This window comes from Lontra canadensis, unplaced genomic scaffold (assembly GCF_010015895.1).
Source record: "Lontra canadensis isolate GAN:19392208 unplaced genomic scaffold, GSC_riverotter_1.0 scaffold100, whole genome shotgun sequence".
Lineage (NCBI taxonomy): Eukaryota > Metazoa > Chordata > Mammalia > Carnivora > Mustelidae > Lontra > Lontra canadensis.
The window spans coordinates 4,046,397-4,063,767 of record NW_022631094.1 but is presented as its reverse complement, the minus strand read 5'-3'; the positions used below and the strand labels follow the sequence as shown (position 1 = coordinate 4,063,767).

Below are 17,371 nucleotides of genomic sequence, written 5' to 3'. Positions count from 1 at the left end.
CTAAATGAAAGTTTTCCATGCCAATCCGTGTGAATTAGGAGGTGAATGGCAAAAATACACACCCAAATCCTGAACAGAGGGAGATAATATCAAATAATTTGTTGCAGCTGCATTGCTTGTCTTGTGTTTAGTCTGGTTTAATATTGAGATTTCTCTAGAGAACACACTCCACACAGATCAGAAAGGGCAGGCTGGAAGTTCTTACAAGTCACGCAGTTAGAGATATATAACCATCAATAAAATAAAGCCAGATATTACGATCAGGCAGGAGGAAGGAATACTTAAATAAATACTAAATTGTAAATGAAGGGCAAGTATCACATGAAAGAGATTGCCATTGCCTTTGAAATGACATTAAAATTATCAGTGTAATTCAATGTTGCTGTGTTCCTCAACAGTAAACAGCAATGGAGATAAACTGGGTTTAGGGAAAGCTTATATTGTCATTGGGGTAAATGGGTGAGCTATCATTGGTTTAGTTTTTTCTTTGGTCTATTACTATATAAATAGGGTTATGATGATCTTATCGAAACTCCTTCATTAAGTAATGAGATTTGCCCAAACAGAGTGCTGATTGATTTCCAAGTAGTCAATCCGATAATTAGGAAAACAATATTATAATAGTATTGTAATAATAGTTGGAACATTTAATAATGGGTTTATTTGTTCACAACCCAAATTTGCAGCCTTCCTTTCCAGAACTTACATTTAAATTGACATCTGAAAAGGAGGTCCAATCAACCAACTATTTTAGAATACTTTCAGAAAGAAGTACATTGTTATTAGTGTCAAGGGTTTCTTAAAGTAGTAATTTTCTGGCTCTAGAAAATCACTGAGTTGAAGCGAGGAACAATTAATAATAAGAGTTATCAGCCCTGCAATTCACTCATGTTTGAAACTATGGTGCACTTGACTTACTCCCAGAGAAAACTGCCCTTGGAATGTGAAAACTGTGTATCTTTGTTAAAAGTTAACTGGCTTCGTCCAGCCTACTCTAGAGTAACAGCTCTCTCCTTTTTAGGCAAAATGGCGGACGGTCCCTCCTGGGTTTCTCGTCATTGGCACTAGAGACATTTTTGTCATACTAGTTCAACACAGACAGTTCCTTGCCAGAAAAATTGCTTTTACTCTTTGATTCCCCTTCTAAAAACAACAACCAGGAGGTGCTGAAGGCTGTAAACCATCACATGATTTTAGGTTGCATTTTATTATACACAATGCATGAGAGGACTAAGTAATTGAAAGCTACCCATTGCTTTAGACTGACTTTGAAGAAGAGCGATTTACTCCAGAGCTCAGAATCCGAGACACACATGGGGTGAATCACACATCCCCATGGATTGGTCTCGGAAGCTCCACGGACTCACAGGTAGAGACTCTGAAGTGACTGATGGAAGTTTGCATATGGTTTGTGAGCCAGGAGGTGAGCGTGCCACCCTGGTGGGTGTCACAAGTGTTTGTGCTGAATCATGGAGCCCATCGTGAATGCTTAGCTCCCATGGCATGAGCACACATGAAGTCAGTTCTCGTCTAGGCTGGCCAAAGAACTGGAAATGCAGTTGTTACCTACATTCCAAAAATTATCAACTGTTTGAGGAATAGGTTTCATGAAAACTAGATTGAGCTCTGTTTGGTTTTTATTGACTTACTCTTAATATTAAAATTAACCTTCGGAGGTAGAAATAGAAAATAAAAATGATACAAGCATAAAATATACACATTCCAAGATATAAATGACACAAAGGTGCAGATTTTTTTTTTCTGGAGAAGAGTTGCAAAGTCCCAATATCCTCCAATAAAAAGTTTACTATTGTAGAAGAGCACATGGTCTCTTTTATACCTTTATACCTTGTAGAAAATATTCCCTTTTTTGTTTGGTTATTCTGAATGCCTCATTTTAAAATGAGGAGATTGCTGCCCTTTTTTTTTCCACATAGAAAGGCAGAAAGCCAAGTTGTCTGATTCTAAGGTGGGTTATAATTCCTGGAAAGATGAATGGAAAAATACAGAGAACTGGGTACTGCCATTCAGGGTTGCTGGTGTATCTTTTAAACAACACAAACCCCATATCGCCTTCACACTTGAAAAGATACGATCACTGCGGACCTACTGTCCCCACAAGAGATTGCTTGGCACATGTTGCGGGCTTAAATTCTTCAATAATGCAATTTTTGAGTTCTACTGCTGTCTTTGTGACAGTTTCCATTCATCTCCTTGGCCTTTGGGTCTACGATAACGGAAGTAGGAAATCCAATAGCTGTGTTCATGTAAATACACAAATGAGCACACTCAGGAGATAGATAAGAATCCTGCATGCACTCCTGCTCAGATCAATATTGCATTAGCTTGCTCGGCTAAGGTCTTGCTGTTGTTCAGGAAAATTCAATACTTCTTTGTCTTATGGTCGAAAAAGCCTTTTCACTCTCGTATCTCGAGGGCTCCTAAAGAGAGTTGCGCACTGCTGTCCGGGGGCAATGTTCTGAAGGACAGAAGGCAGATTTACCCAGCAAGTCTTCAACATTATAAACCAGTGAGTCATGGAGACTCTCTAAATTATGAGTCTGCATTAGACAAGTTCTCTTCTGTTTGCTCTTTCAAAGAGACTCCCCCTCCCTCCCATTTCCCCGGAGGAATGGGGTAGTAGTGGAGGGTGAGAATCTGCAGCTTAAGGGGGGCGGGCGGGAGTGCAGCTTTCCTTGTGCACTTGTATTCTTGGAGGGGTCAGTGGCTGTGGGGATCAGAGAATGGCTCCAAGGACTCAGGCTGTAAAAGTTTGCCCACAAATTAAAGAAACAGAAAGTTATAAAGCCACGATAATGGAATTTAAATGAGGAAAAAGAGTGAGATCATATGAATGGACTCTAGGCTTCTCATTAAGATTGCACATCAGAAATGGGATTCTTTTTGTGGAAAGGGAAGACCCGAGTTCATGGCTCTAGCATGATGTTCTCATGCATGTGTCATGGGCAACTTTTACATTCCAAAGGGAAGGAAAAAAAGTGTTGGATCCATTCAGGTTGAAGAAAATCTGGCAAACAACTAACACATGTAGAAGCTGAGGCTCAGACTGAAGCTGAAGAGAAACAAAACAGTTTCCTCTCCTGAGATGCTTTCTTCTGCCAACTGGGAAGTCTGATATGACAACATTTTCTTCCCATGATGCAGAGCCACTGTTCGTGACCACGTGGCACCTTGTAGAAAACCGGTATCGATGCCCCTAATGGGCTCTGTCCTTGTTTTCTTCATGACAAAGCAGTCTACACACACACACACACACACACACACACACACACACACACACGGTGTTTGGTTGCTGGAGAGGGAGGGGTTACTATAGGGAAAACTCTTCGAATTCAATCAAATCAATTACTGTGAACGCGTGGAAAAGTTACCAGATATTCAACGTAACCACTTTGCACTAACTCCAGCATGGAAACACTTTGGTTGGTTTTTTGGTGTTTTGATTTTTGTTTTGTTTTGTTTTTAAGTGGGTTGGCCAAGAGCTGGAAACCTGTTAGCCAAGGATCTGAGTACCCTAAAAAGCAGGGTGTTCAGACAAGCCAGCTGCCTACCAGGAGCTCAGAGGGTCCATGTGGCTCCAGGGAGATCAGCTCTTCCGAGGCTCACTTTTTCAATCACATTTGAAGCTTCTCCTAGTCCCCCATCAACTGCCTTCTGCATCCAAGTTACACACACGGGCCTTGGCACACTGTTTCCCTGCCGGAGGCCCACCCCTCCAGAGAGGGGACCACTCACTGTGCTTCCTTGGACAAAGCAATAACTCTTAGTTGAAATGCAGAGAACCATGGATTTCTTGGAGGGGAAAATGGTCCACACCAGATTGTCCTTCTAAGCCCAAACCATCTGGTATGTTTTTACCATATGTGCAATTAAAAAAAAAAAAAAAGCCTAGAAAAAGGGGATTTTTTTTTTTCTTTTTTGCCTTACTGTTGATCTGGACAGGGAACTGGAAAGATTTTCTAAGCCCAGAGGGCTTGTGCACTGTCTGTAAGGTAACTTACAATTACTAATTACCAAGGTTTATCTAACAGCTCTTTAGTAAAGGGGTGGCCTATCTAAGCCAAACAGCAGTGTGACTTATCAAAATTAATCAGTGTTCCCAATCTTTCACTGCCTTGGGTCCTTCCTTTTTTTCCCCAGCATGCATAGTCAAATGGCTGCATTGGGTCATCTTTTGGCCACAGGACACAAATGCAATGCAGTCACCTCTCCTGCATTTGGGAAAGAAAAAATTGGGAGAAAAGTCAGATGCATTTTCTTTTCATTTGGTTTACAACTTATTGTTATGTATAAATTATTAGAATCTGTAGCGTCTATTTTTTTTTAATTGTTACAATTATTAGTTGGCCTGTAGATAGAGCTCTGAGCAGGATTCAGTATATTGTCCTTTTTCCGAGTTTGTGATGTTCCTCATAATAAGGCTGCAGGACTAAAAGATGGAATGAGGAAGGACATCGGGACTATTCAGTGCTGGATCAGATTCCTGGTGCTGGTCTAGTTCCATGCAGGACCAGTTCCCAGGATCTCCTCCTGCGGTGGGAGAAGTGAGTAAGGCAACTTGAGGAATCTTCATTGATCACAGCGTACCAGGCATCTCGGCCCTGGGCAGTGTGTGCAGTTTGCTCCTGGAGGTGAATGTCAAGATGCCTCTTGACAGCCCAAACCTCATTCTTTGCCATTGAGCAAGCATTTCGATTCTGTTCCTGAAAACAGTCCTGCTCAGTGGGGAATATAGCTATATTTGTGACTGCCCTTCTGAGCACACTTTAAAATCCTCTCCATAAACCTGATCCAATATGTTCACCACAAAACAATTAACCAGGGAAGACTTGCTTTGGGTAAGAAGACACTTCTGGGTTCTGCAGGGACCCGTGTTTACAAAATGGTTATTCTTGCATCTGCTGTGGAACAAAAGCTATTTTAATGTTCTCTGCATTTCTCCCTTTCTAGTTGGCCCTCACATCGGGCGTTACTGTGGACAGAAGACCCCAGGTCGGATCCGTTCCTCATCAGGCATTCTCTCCATGGTTTTTTATACCGACAGCGCAATCGCAAAAGAAGGCTTCTCAGCAAACTACAGTGTCTTGCAGAGCAGTGTCTCAGAAGGTCAGTATTTATTCATCTTGCAAAGCACTGTGGGAAACACTCCATATTCTTCCTCCTCACATCCCTTGTGGCCACAGGAAACACTAAAGAAATATTTGGTGAATTGGAGTGCCTAGTATTGTTTTTCTCTTTTAAATGGTTTTTGTGAACATCAATAGGAAGAACTATTTGGTATGGCTTCTTAAGAAAATCGTGGATGAGAAGGCTGCTTCTAAGCCTCTAAAATCATGGGAGAAAGTAGGAAACGGCAAAACAGTGACTTGAAACAATGAACTAGAGCCAGACCTCCTGTCTGATACCCTTGAATGTATATCGGGCTGAGAATCATACAGAGTCAGGCATCGATCAGAAGTGATAGGAACACATCTGTGGTGGTTTATTGACAGGAAGTCTTACAAGATAGATACTGACACATGATGGTTTGGGTCATGAAGACCCAGAATGGAAGCCATTTTGTTTTTCTTTCTTATGTGAATAGAAGTGGATATTCGGGTGAAACAAGCATGTTTCAACTTCTGTTCTAACTTTCCTCAAAAGAAAGAGAAGGTATTATGTTTCACATCTTATTAAAATATGCAATTCAACCAACTCAAATCTTCCTCAAAGCTTATGTGGTGTTCAGCTCTTTCGAGGGCCTAAGGAAAACATCAGAAAAAACAATGAATGTGTGATTCAACATGTCTAGCTGTCAGGTTGGAAAGTAACCTAGTGAAGAGGACAGAGGATGTTTGGAAAACTGTCCTACAGACTAGTCTCTTTTTTACCAGGAAAATAAAAATGCCAATTAAATTACAAAATCATATTTGTACTTAATTTGATCAATTAATTTATGTATCTCTGTATCTATAAATATTTTTGTATTACAAATAACAAACCTAACCTTAAAAGCATGAAACTGGTGAAAGAAAACTTTTTATGCCCTATAACCTGATCTGTTATGACAGAAAATTCAGAAAATGTGAAAGTTTGATTGAGATTTTTCTTGATGGTTGAGAATCTTTCATCTCTAAAACTTTTTTTTTTCACTTTATTACTTTAGATTCACATTTCCTAAGGTTGATTATTCATCTCCTTTTATCATATTTCATATCAATGTCATATTTCATTGTTTCACTGAGTATACGAGGCCTAATGGAATACATGATTCATGACTCATAGTCCTCTCTGTGAGCATTATTATTTTATGTTGTAAAGCGATGGTCCTCTTTGGGACCATATGATACTGCAGTTTACTTCTGACGGATACTCCCATGTTTTAATGATATAAACTAGGGGCAGGAGGCATGAGAAAGAAGGGAGTCAAGGAGAGGTGACCTGGGTGTCAAATAGAAGGAATCTGAAAAACAGAGAGTTAAGATCGGCTATCCACCTAATATGGATTATAACAGACATAAAGTCTTTTTCATTTTATTAGATATTGAAAGAATTAGTAAAATTTTATTTAAATATAGCTTCTATATTAAACTTTGAAAGTAACTAAAAATTCCCATCATTTCCTAATAAATTTCTGATGGTATTTCTGTCAAGCTAGATCCAGTGAGGAAAATAATCACTATGAGATCTTCATAGCCTTGCTTTTAAAAATTATTACCATTATTACAATTACTGTCATATACCAGTGCTGCATCCCAGTAAGTCCCTCACTGTCATCTTCTGTAAGATACTCTGTGAACATCAAAATGAGTGTTTTCATCTGCCAAGTTATAAAAAGAAATATGCATCTCGGGTCCCTTTTGTTTTGATGACTTCTGGCCCTTTTTCTTCCCCTTCAGATTTCAAATGTCTGGAAGCTCTGGGCATGGAATCGGGGGAGATTCATTCTGACCAAATCACAGCTTCTTCCCAGTATAGCACCAACTGGTCTGCGGAACGCTCCCGCCTCAACTACCCCGAGAACGGGTGGACTCCCGGGGAAGATTCCTACAAAGAGTGGATTCAGGTACGTGGCACTAGACTCAGCACACATCGGGCTGAACATTTCGGTTATCTAGAAAGGTTGTTGACCTAAAGCAGCGCCATTCCAAACACCTTCAAATGGAACAGTGGGTACCCAGTGTATGCACTCTGCAGAATCATCCCGTCACCACAATCGGGGAGAAGCAGCCCTGGTGGATGTCCCCGAAGATGCATTTATTTTCGCAGATACTTACATACAAGTCTTCAGAGAATTTGAGCACAGATGTCTCACTTTGGTAACAACTAAAAGATCTGATTTTTCCCCACGACTACACATTTTCTATTCATACGCTTCCTCCGTCAACAGATTTTTATTTCCTTGATGAAATACATTAGTTCTGGCCGACCTGCATGAAATAATTGCATCTAAGTATGAGGCTTCTTATTTGTTTGTTTGTTCTGAGTAGAAGAAAGAAGAAAGGGGTTGAGGCTTACGTTTCCTACAGGTACACATAATACATGCCCAAGGAAGCAGTCTTTGTGGATTCTGTATATACACAGATATGTATGAAATGAACACATTTGTATCCTTATTATGATGTTGCTTCTGCTGTGCTCTCTTTGCCCTAGCACTCCCTTCCCTGCCCTTGCCTTGCATTCCCCGGGACTCTCCTCCCCTGCACCACGTCTCCCCTGCCCCCCCCACTCATCCCTGGCACCACTCCTAATGCCTCAGCTTGTCCAGCCTTGATGTCTGGATACTCCCACCCATGGCCTGACGCTCATGTTCTTGACTTTTTCACCCACTGTCAAATGAAACATCCCTATCTGGCTGTGGGGGTTAAACTGTGGGCAAATTATACAGAGTTATTTGCTGAAGGATCCAGGCTTCCTTTTCAGAGAGTAGGCAAAGCTTGTCTTACCATTCATTGCTGGATATATAAAAATGACTAATTCCCAGAGAGAGTTTCTAAGCAAGAAAAAAACCCACGATGATTAATCCCCTACTTTCTACATCTATGGCTGCTTCAGTCTTTTGAACACAAATACCAGATTTTGTTTTACTTTGAAAAGGTCAATATTAGTTTAACATACACTTAAAGTGAAATGGCCTATTACAGGAGACTGAACTCCTGCTAACCTCTAAATGATAACTCTGAGAAATGTGTCGAGGGTGAGAAAAGATGAGACTTTCACCTGAGGTTTGCTGAATCCAGCTCTAGATTAAGTCAGAAATTAAATGAATTTGCCTATGTCAAAACAGCTCTTGGTAAGTTATTTTTCCACATCCCCAAACCAACAAACAGTTCCATATGATTGACAGACGTGCCTCTAGAGGAGAGCTTGCATTTTGCAATGGTAAGCATCTTTGCATGGTAACGTGGTCCTATTCTTGGTAATGTGGAGAGTGCCAGATAATTTAGGGACAGGGGTCTCGCGAGCGTTCTGAAATTGCAGCTGTAGCAATTCTTCTGTGCAGGGCAATTCTGTGTCAGGAGAAACATGGAGACAAAATGGGCTCTCACAAAGCATTTGTCAACAGGACAGGATTCACATCATGTTCAGGAATTAGGCAGAAGAAAAGAATCTGAACGGCCCAACTCTTTCTACCAAAGCATAGAAAGCAGTGGTTAGGAGGAGCTAGGTAACCCGAACCCCCACAATGAAGTTTAGTTCAAGCTCAAGCCTCTTGCCTTCTTCATCTCTGGTCGGCTGGGGGTCTGCTCCACATTTCACCCCAGGACCCGGACAGAGAGAGTGGCGGTCATCTCAAAGGTTGCTTGTCACCAAGCAGAGGGAAAAAGAGCACGGCCGTGCTAGCTCTTAAGTTCCCCTCGAAGAACACTTTCACCACTTTCATTGCCAAAGCACGTCCCACGGCCACACTTAGCTGCTGAAGGGTGGTACTTTAGCGCGTGCTGGAGGGAGCAGCGCTAGAAATTTGGTGAACAATCTGAAAGACAATTGTGCCATTCACAGAATAGTCGCCGTTTATTAAGTGTTTACTGTGGGACCCAACTTCACTGAGTACTTGACATATTTGCTTTTAATCCTCCCAGCAACCCCTGGAAGGAGGTGCAATTATCCTCATTTTGAAAATGAGGACACTGGTAAATAAAATCTTAAAAAAAAAAATGAGGACACTGAGGTTCAGAGAGATTAGTAAATGCCCAAGGTCACGGTGAATGACCAGACGTGGAAGTGGGGTCTGTCAGACGCCCAATGCCTGCTTCTTTAGGCTTCGGTCCACTCTGTGTTTATCATTCATCACCTTTCGTATAAAAGGTGTGTCTTGTGACGCGCCTCCCTTTATGCTTTTCCTCGGGAGAAGACACCCCGAGATGAGTTGGGAGCTTACTGTGTCTAAACCTAGAATTCAGTGCCTTTATGCCTCTCCATCCCTATGGAAGATGAATGTCACAGAAGCTTAGCATCAGTGCACCTTGAGGTAAAATTATCTTTTGTTCCTTCTGGAGCTCAGCGGGCTCATTTCCATGCTTGTTGTGTCTGCGTACATGGTAGGGGTTCTTATCATTCACCCATCACCTAATTATGAATAATTTCATGTGTTTTCAGCTTTTCTGAAACTCCTTGGAAGAGGTTGGCTTTTTGTTTTCTCTGGGTAGATGTTTTAAATTAACCAACAAGTAAAGCATAATTGAGGCAGAGGGCAGGAGACTCGTACCTCTACTCACAGGAACGTTAACGCACATACATTCCCATTGATAGGCACATCAGTATGCCCAGGGTATTTGTTTCCTTTTTTCACTTTTTCACATTTTTGCATGAAATATACCCCCACAAAACATGTTGCTGTAGCAACAAGGACAAACACTTGCATGTGTTAAGTTAATAAGGCAGTACTGGAAGCTGACTTTCCTTCAAGACAGGAACAGTCTTTGGTTGCCATTGTTTTCTCTAGGAAATTACTGAGTGACATAAAAAAACAATGCGTCGTTAACTGTGGGTATGAACGTCCACCTTTGGGGCTTCCTGTGAGATCTGTTGTCTGCCAGAAAGCTAAAAACAAGTCAAGAGGCAATTTAGTGGGAAGGGGCGTGAGGGAAGTCCCGACTCAGAGCTTTATGGTCATATCCTGCTCGAAAGGCCACTTCATATCCTGAGCAGCTAAAACCTCTTAATTGTCCACGGCAAAGTTAATCATACTGTGAAATTTGCCCATGTTTTTCAGGGTATCCCATTCTGTCCTGTGTCTTAGAGCTGCTTATCTTATTGTTAATTTCATCTTTTTCTCCCTTTTGTTTCCGGTTAAACAATCAAGGATTCATAGTAGAGACCCAGGATATCAGTGGCGCTCTAACAAGTCTTCATTTTCGAGCACCTCCTTTAGAGCCCAAGCCGTTAACCTCCTTGAAGCTGGGTTTCTTTTCCTGTAAAAATAAAGGTACTGTAGGCTTCTCCATTCAAGCTCTAGCAGTTCATGATACTGTGAATCTCGGAGAAATGCAGTCTCCGTTTTCTTCTCCTCCCTGCATACTAAGTGCATAGTGTACTGTCTGTTCAGGGACCATGTTCTCATAGATCCTAAGTGTAGCCATTCACACACAAAACAGAATTTAATTCGTTAATTATTTCAATGTTTTATTAATGATAGTGTTCACCACACTGTAAACAGATTTATCCTTCTCGCTTTAATTAAAGCTCTTGGGAGCACTTTCCTCAAAACAACTGTGACTTTTCCCTGATTAAAATGCCAGGAGACAAGGGAAAAAAAAATGCAAGAGATATAATGCCTGGATGGGATATGAACTTTGTTGATCCAAAGACATAAAAATGGCGCTAGGGACTAATCGATTACCACACCCCCCTACACTGACTTTGGAAATAGAATTACTTGATAAACCAACTCAGGCTGGAACTGCACTCTTCTCCAAATTTGGGGGCATTGTCTTTTGTGAGAAAATTTTGGGTAATAGATTATTTATGTTCTCACTTATTCCAGAGAAGCAGAAAGCGAAAGCCATTGGCTCCTAAACCCTATCCTGTTCGGTTTGGTAAGACAGCCCTCATGGAGTAATCACACAAGAGAAGGAAGCCTCAGGAAGACACTTTGCAGCTCTAAGAATACATCAGCAAGCCCCCGGAGCAAAAGTTGCCCTCTCTTTCCAATGCATTTCCTAGCACAGATGTTCATTCTGAGGAATGAGGAGGAGGAATGTTCCAGAAGAGAGGAGGTAGTGCTCACTTCATGAGGAAGCTTGTTTCTGTGTTTTCCTTTTGCCTTATATGTATTTCTCTTGGATAATATTCCACAGTTTCTAACTGAAGGAACTCTTAAAGCAGGCATGCAGCAAAAGGCCTTAGTGTGTGGAAAGGAGATAGAGCTGAGTCAGAACACGCCCATCACAGCTCACGCACATTCTGTCATATTCACTCACTGGCAACCGTAGCATCAAAGACAGTAGGTGCCCTTGATCACATTTAACATGAGAAACTAGTCAGATCCAGGAGGCCTTTAGGTTTCTTTGTGGATTTTAAAATTCATTGTACGACGTGTTCTAACAACAAAACGTGCTTCTATAGCACATTTCCTTTCTTAAAACACCTTTTGGGCACATCCTATTTTAGTCTTCAAATGTACGTTAAGTAGACCAAAGAGTCACATCCCCATCTTCATGTGAGAGAAGCGAGGCTCAGAGAAGTTCAATAATTCATGAGTCCCAACGTGGGGAAAAGATGCGGCTTGTGGGAAAGCTCAGGCTTACACAATGGAAGTGGACTTCCTTCCTCAGACTTGAGAATGGAGTCAGTGGGCACAGAGAGATCTGGAAGGCAGACAGCAGCTGAATCACCACTTGTGACACAAGGCCAGCGTGCAGCTGGCCTTTGTGGAGCTCTCCGGTCATTCGAATTACGAGTCTTTTTACCTTACGCTGCCTCAAATGAGGTAAGGGGGGCAATTCTCCCACTCCCCCTCTCCAGAGAAAAACTACAGAGCCTTTGAAGTTGTGGTGCCTTCAGGTCCCAGAGGAGACTGTCATTCAAATAACCGGGTTCCTAGAACCCCCAGCCCCAGAAGCTTTCCTCTGTGCAAGGAGGCTCACTGTCCAGAGACTCTCCCAATATCCCTCTGGGGCTGTGAGCTGTATCTCCCAGTAACTTCCAGAGTGGCTCCGTCATCACTCAAAAATGGAATTAACAGTTACAGCTTACTGAGACCTGAGGTAAAAATTAATTTAATGGCATGGGCTTGATTTCAGGAGCTAAGGAGGGGCCAGCTGGATGCCCTGTAAGTAACAAATGGAATGAAATAACTCATGAATTCTTGAAAATATTCCCCCTGACATGTGGAATTATTACACATTTTTAGCAAATCTTAGGTTGGAGAAGTGAGTGATGCTCCTTCAATGAGAAGAATTCATTATTTGGAACCCTGGTTTTAATCTTTAAAGTTAGTTGTCTTCCAAAATTAAAAGTAGAAACTGGAGACGTTTATCTTAAAGCTTTAGAATGTCATTTATTTTAACAAGTTTCCATATATAATTTTCTTTCCTTTCAAACTTTCTGGAAACATCTTTTGTTCTCATAATAATGTGTTGGCTTTGGAACAGGTATCTCCAATGAAACAGTTTTTGACTTTTCATTCAATTGCGAGTTTTTAGCACATTTATTATCTGTAACATTGTATTCAAAATTGGTTCCATGTGCTAAATTGACTAATCCAGAACATATATTAAGCCAGGTTATTCTGATTGTAAACTTGCTGCTTATAAACCAGACTCTTTAGAGGGTGTATTATCTCATTCAGATCATTAGTAAATTGCTGAAATTGCAATAAAATGATCCTTTATAAGTGTGTAACTCAAGAACCGGCAAAAATAGCTCACTGGGTTACCCAAATGTGGAACGATGCATGTAAAATGTAATGTTGGCAAATTTAGGGAAAATACAGCTGTTCAACTGAAAGTTGATTCCCCAGGTGTGCTCTGTGTGTGTGTATGTGTGCGTATTGCAACTAATATTAATATGCTATGTTAGCTAAAACATTGATCTGGAAGAGAGACAATTTGCTTTTTTAAAAATCCCCCACGTAAGCCTTTGGTTGTCTTACCCGGATTCTGCAGTGACCTCTACTTCCTGCATAAAACGAATGCTTCACGTCCTATCCTTAGTGCATCACAGGTCTGTTTTCGGTGACTAGGTTCCAACCAGGAAGTCCCTGTTCCAAAAATTCTCTCTTGAGGAACTTTTCCTAATGCTTTCTCTGGTACCTTGTTTTCTCGTGGTATAGGAAGTCATTTGAAGGAAATACATATAGGAAATGCTTATAGGGATAGATGAAATTCAAAGTTTTTTGCAGCTTTAAAGGTGGGTATGATTTAGGGGACACAGATAAGCATATGACATAATTATGTAGATTTTTTTTAAAGATTTTATTTATTTATTTGACAGAGATCACAAATAGGCAGAGAGGCAGGCAGAGAGAGATGAGGAAGCAGGCCCCCCGCCGAGCAGAGAGCCTGACGCGGGGCTCGATCCCAGGACCCTAGGATCATGACCCGAGCCGAAGGCAGAGGCTTTAACCCACTGAGCCACCCAGCCGCCCCAATTATGTAGATATTTTTAACTGAATGTTTTGTCATATAGAAAATACCAGGACGATTTTAACCATTTCGATTAAGTCAACTACTTACTTGAGTTTTAAAAATCAGTCAGATGATTTTACTAATTAGTATTTCTAATCCACACACCTAAAAGAAAATGTATGACATTTAAAGAAACCTCTTCGATTTTTATGATGAAACATCACTGGAAAGACAATATTGAAAGAACCACACCTGTTCAGCTAGAATTACACTTAAAATAGATTAATTTGCATACCATACACATTCCATTTTGCTTACCATTTTGGTTTCTTATTATTTTATGCTAGTGTCTATTTGGAACCAAAATTCATAGTTATATTCTTGAGAAGAACTGTTTTCTTCCCAGGATAGCTCAACTTTAAGCATAAGACTAAAAGCAGAGGCAAAGGTCATCTTGTCTGAATTCCTTATACTGCATAGGTCCAGAGGTTAAGCGATTGGCAAGACCACAGAGCAAGTTAATGGACTAGAATCCTAGTAGCCTTGCTGTCACTGCTTTGTTGCAGCTTGGGTGTACTAATATGCAAAAATGGATTTGGATCCCTCTTGAAGATGGTATCCTGATGATTATTTATACCTGCTCAGTTACTGATTGGTAAATGATGTCTATCACCTTGAACAGTCACTGCAGAAGCTTTAACTTAAACCAATGACTGGATTGTGTCTACAGCAGGGTTTCTTGGCCTGGACAATACTGACATTTTAGAGTAGATAATTCTTTGTTGGGGAGGCTAGGCTATCCTGAGGGTTACAGGATTTTTAGCAGGATGCCTGACTCAATAGAAGTGAGTAACACACACACACACACACACACACACACACACACCTCTCGATTTTGATGACCAAAAATATCTCCAGGCATTGTTAAATGTCCTATCAGGGGGAAAAAAAAATCATCCTTGGTTGAAAGCCACTGGTGTAGAAGACACCGTAAGTCCTAATCAAGTCATTTTTTAAATAATAAGGTTGATTACTATTTTGAAAGAAAAAGTAAACTGGTTGCTTGGCTGTTTTTTGTCACTTTTCAACCTCTTATCATAGATATCATTTGAACAGAATCGTAGTTCTTTTGTTCTCCAAAAATATTGATGCATCTGTTTACCTTATGTAGGAAAATAGCATCATAAACCTCCTTGCTTATTTATCTTGAGCTTCACTATTTTTAGCTTTTAAAGGTGAACTGTTTTTAGCTAAGTATATACAGATGCGATTTTACAATACCACAGCCTGGGCTTCCAAACGCACTGATAAGGATTGGATTAAAGAAAGGAAACACAAGGATAAAAATCACAAGTCATCGTTAACAAGATTTAGGAAAAATAAGACTGAAATGAGCTCTTCCACACCTGGATGTTGTGTGTCACTGACCTTTGTGGACGTATTTTAATTTTTTTGCAGTATGTAAATCAAATGCGTGTGTGTGTGTGTGTGTGTGTGTGTTTCCACTTCCAAGGTAAAGGAGAGTAAGGAAGTGTGTTTGAAAAGCTTGTCTATTGCTTATTACCTTATCTTTTCATGGGAAAAAAACTATTAAGTTTCCAATTTTGTAACCTAAACAACAACACATTAAGAGCTATCAATTACCCACCAGTTTCATATCTGTGGACCAATAAGAAGGCAAGGTTGATGGTTTCACATCTGTTTTGGGTGAAAGGCTGTTCCTGTCTGTGGTATTTAAAATTTAAAGAACTTCTGTTATTATACAATAGGGAATCCTCAGGGAGTAAAATGTTAATGAAATCCATAACATGCCCAGATTTTATGATAGCAGTTTTAAGAAATTCCTTTGGTGGGGTTTGTTGATTTCTGTCCCGGTGGTAATAATTGTACCTTTTACAGAGTGCATTAATGTTCACGTTTAGGAGCAATGCCTACGCTTAGGCAGCGTGTAATGTAACACACGAACTCCTAAACTTTAAATAACTTTCATATCGTAATTTGAAAGCCCCAGAGCGAAAAATGCATGTTCTTCAGAACTGGCACAACCCACAGTTTAAAACTTGTCCGCCATGTTTGAAGCAACCTCCCGCAAAGGTGAAAAGGTACAGCCTGGAAATTCCAAAGCCGGGATGGGGGTGGGTCTCCCATGCCCTCATGAAGTTCTCATTTAATGCACCATTTGAAAGCTCCACATCAAAATGGCAATTTTGATCTACATCGAAATGACAATTTAGGATGTTGACCGGCAATAGGGACAGAAACCCATACTTTTTTCCTTTCTCCATTCCCACTCCACCCCCAGCTTTCAAATGTCGTTCAATTCTATGTTCAGATAAAGAGGAAAGTAGATTAAATAAAAAATGCTCTCTACATCCCAACAGTAATAAAATGCATTATGCTTTTATATTTCCAGCTATTGAACAGAATAAGCATTTGAGATTAATTGCACATGTTACGACTCAGAATAATCATATACATACTTGGCAAGTGATGTGAGGGTTTGTTTTGGTTGTTTTTGTGGGGTTTTTTTGTTTGTTTGTTTTAGGGTTTTTTATTTTTTTAAATTTTGTTAAGTTTTTATTTATTTTTTAAATTTCTTTTCAGTGTTCCAGAATTCATTGTTTATGTACTGTACCCAGTGTTCCCTGCAATACGTGCCCTCCATAATACCCACCACCAGGCTCACCCAACCTCCCACCCCCTGCCCCTCCAAAACCCTCAGATTGTTTTTCAGAGTCCATAGTCTCTCATGTTTCGTCTCCCCCTCCAATTTCTGTTTTGGGTTTTTTTGTTTGGTTTTTTTTTTTTAACTCTTTTTGCCGTAAGGGGTTAAAAAGGCCATTTATGACACTCTTCTATTTGCCTTTCTTCAGAAGGATGAAGTGTTAATTTTACCAAAGATTTATTTTCTTACAATTCTAATGCTTCAGATTTCTAACTACATTTTCTCGATTTTAGGTGAAAAATAGATAAGCCCCTTTATTCTTTCAGCAGGCCTGAGAAGGGCTAGAGATAAAATTCTTCAGGGGATGGGTGATTGGACCAGATAGCTTCTGATGTCTTTTGAAGCATTTAAGATTCTGTGATTGTATTAAAACTAAATGTACTTTATCAGCTGGTGCCCTGGGCTTGCCTAAATGAGAGCATAAATATAGGAAGCATAACGGGAATTCATTTTAAATACTACTGATGATCGTGGCAGGCAGCACAAAGCAAAAATTTACTTTTGATTAAAAAGATTTACTCTCCTTAGATCAAATAATTGTTTAGGATGGCCTCTCCATGAAGCTTCTCTGAGGATTTCACACAGAAAGTCCACTCGTGGGGCCTGTTTTCCTCAGTGCTTTGGTACCAGCTTGCAGGGATGCAGAGACCACTGGGGGTATAAGATGAAGCCCAGAGAGTTCTTTTGTGTCTCTCCAGTCTTTGAAGAGCTCTCGGTAAGGCGTAGGCTCACCGGCCATGACAGACTGTTCACACCTTCAAGTCCTGCCGATACCCAGTCTTTCTTTCCTTAAGGAGACTGAATACCACATGCAGTGCTAAGGCTGTGATAGGTCATAGTAGCCCAAAAAAGTGAATAAGAGAAAAGCAGCCCTGGGATCCTGGATGAAGCTATAGGATGAAGGACGTTACAGTCGTCTTATGCCTCTCAGAGTTAATGTATTTACTCTGGGCTAAAGCTGATGCTGCTGGATCCATTTCCGAAGTGAGAAAGACCGGGACCCGTGTAGACACCCAACCTTATGGCCGTAGGTACAAGAAATCAGATAGAGCCTTCCGTTTGAGAATCTGGAAAT

At 40.6% G+C, this 17,371-nt stretch overlaps 1 protein-coding gene across 4 annotated transcripts in view; it reads left to right on the top strand.

The window, feature by feature from the left end:
- The window catches only part of NRP1 (neuropilin 1), a 137,145-nt gene that overhangs the window by 63,349 nt on the left and 56,425 nt on the right, over positions 1-17,371 (top strand). For all 4 annotated transcript variants that reach the window (XM_032837808.1, XM_032837809.1, XM_032837807.1 and 1 more), the window contains exons 5-6: positions 4,972-5,127; positions 6,900-7,066. In XM_032837808.1, coding sequence (XP_032693699.1) covers positions 4,972-5,127; positions 6,900-7,066 — 323 coding nt within the window. The remainder of the gene's footprint in view (positions 1-4,971; positions 5,128-6,899; positions 7,067-17,371) is intronic.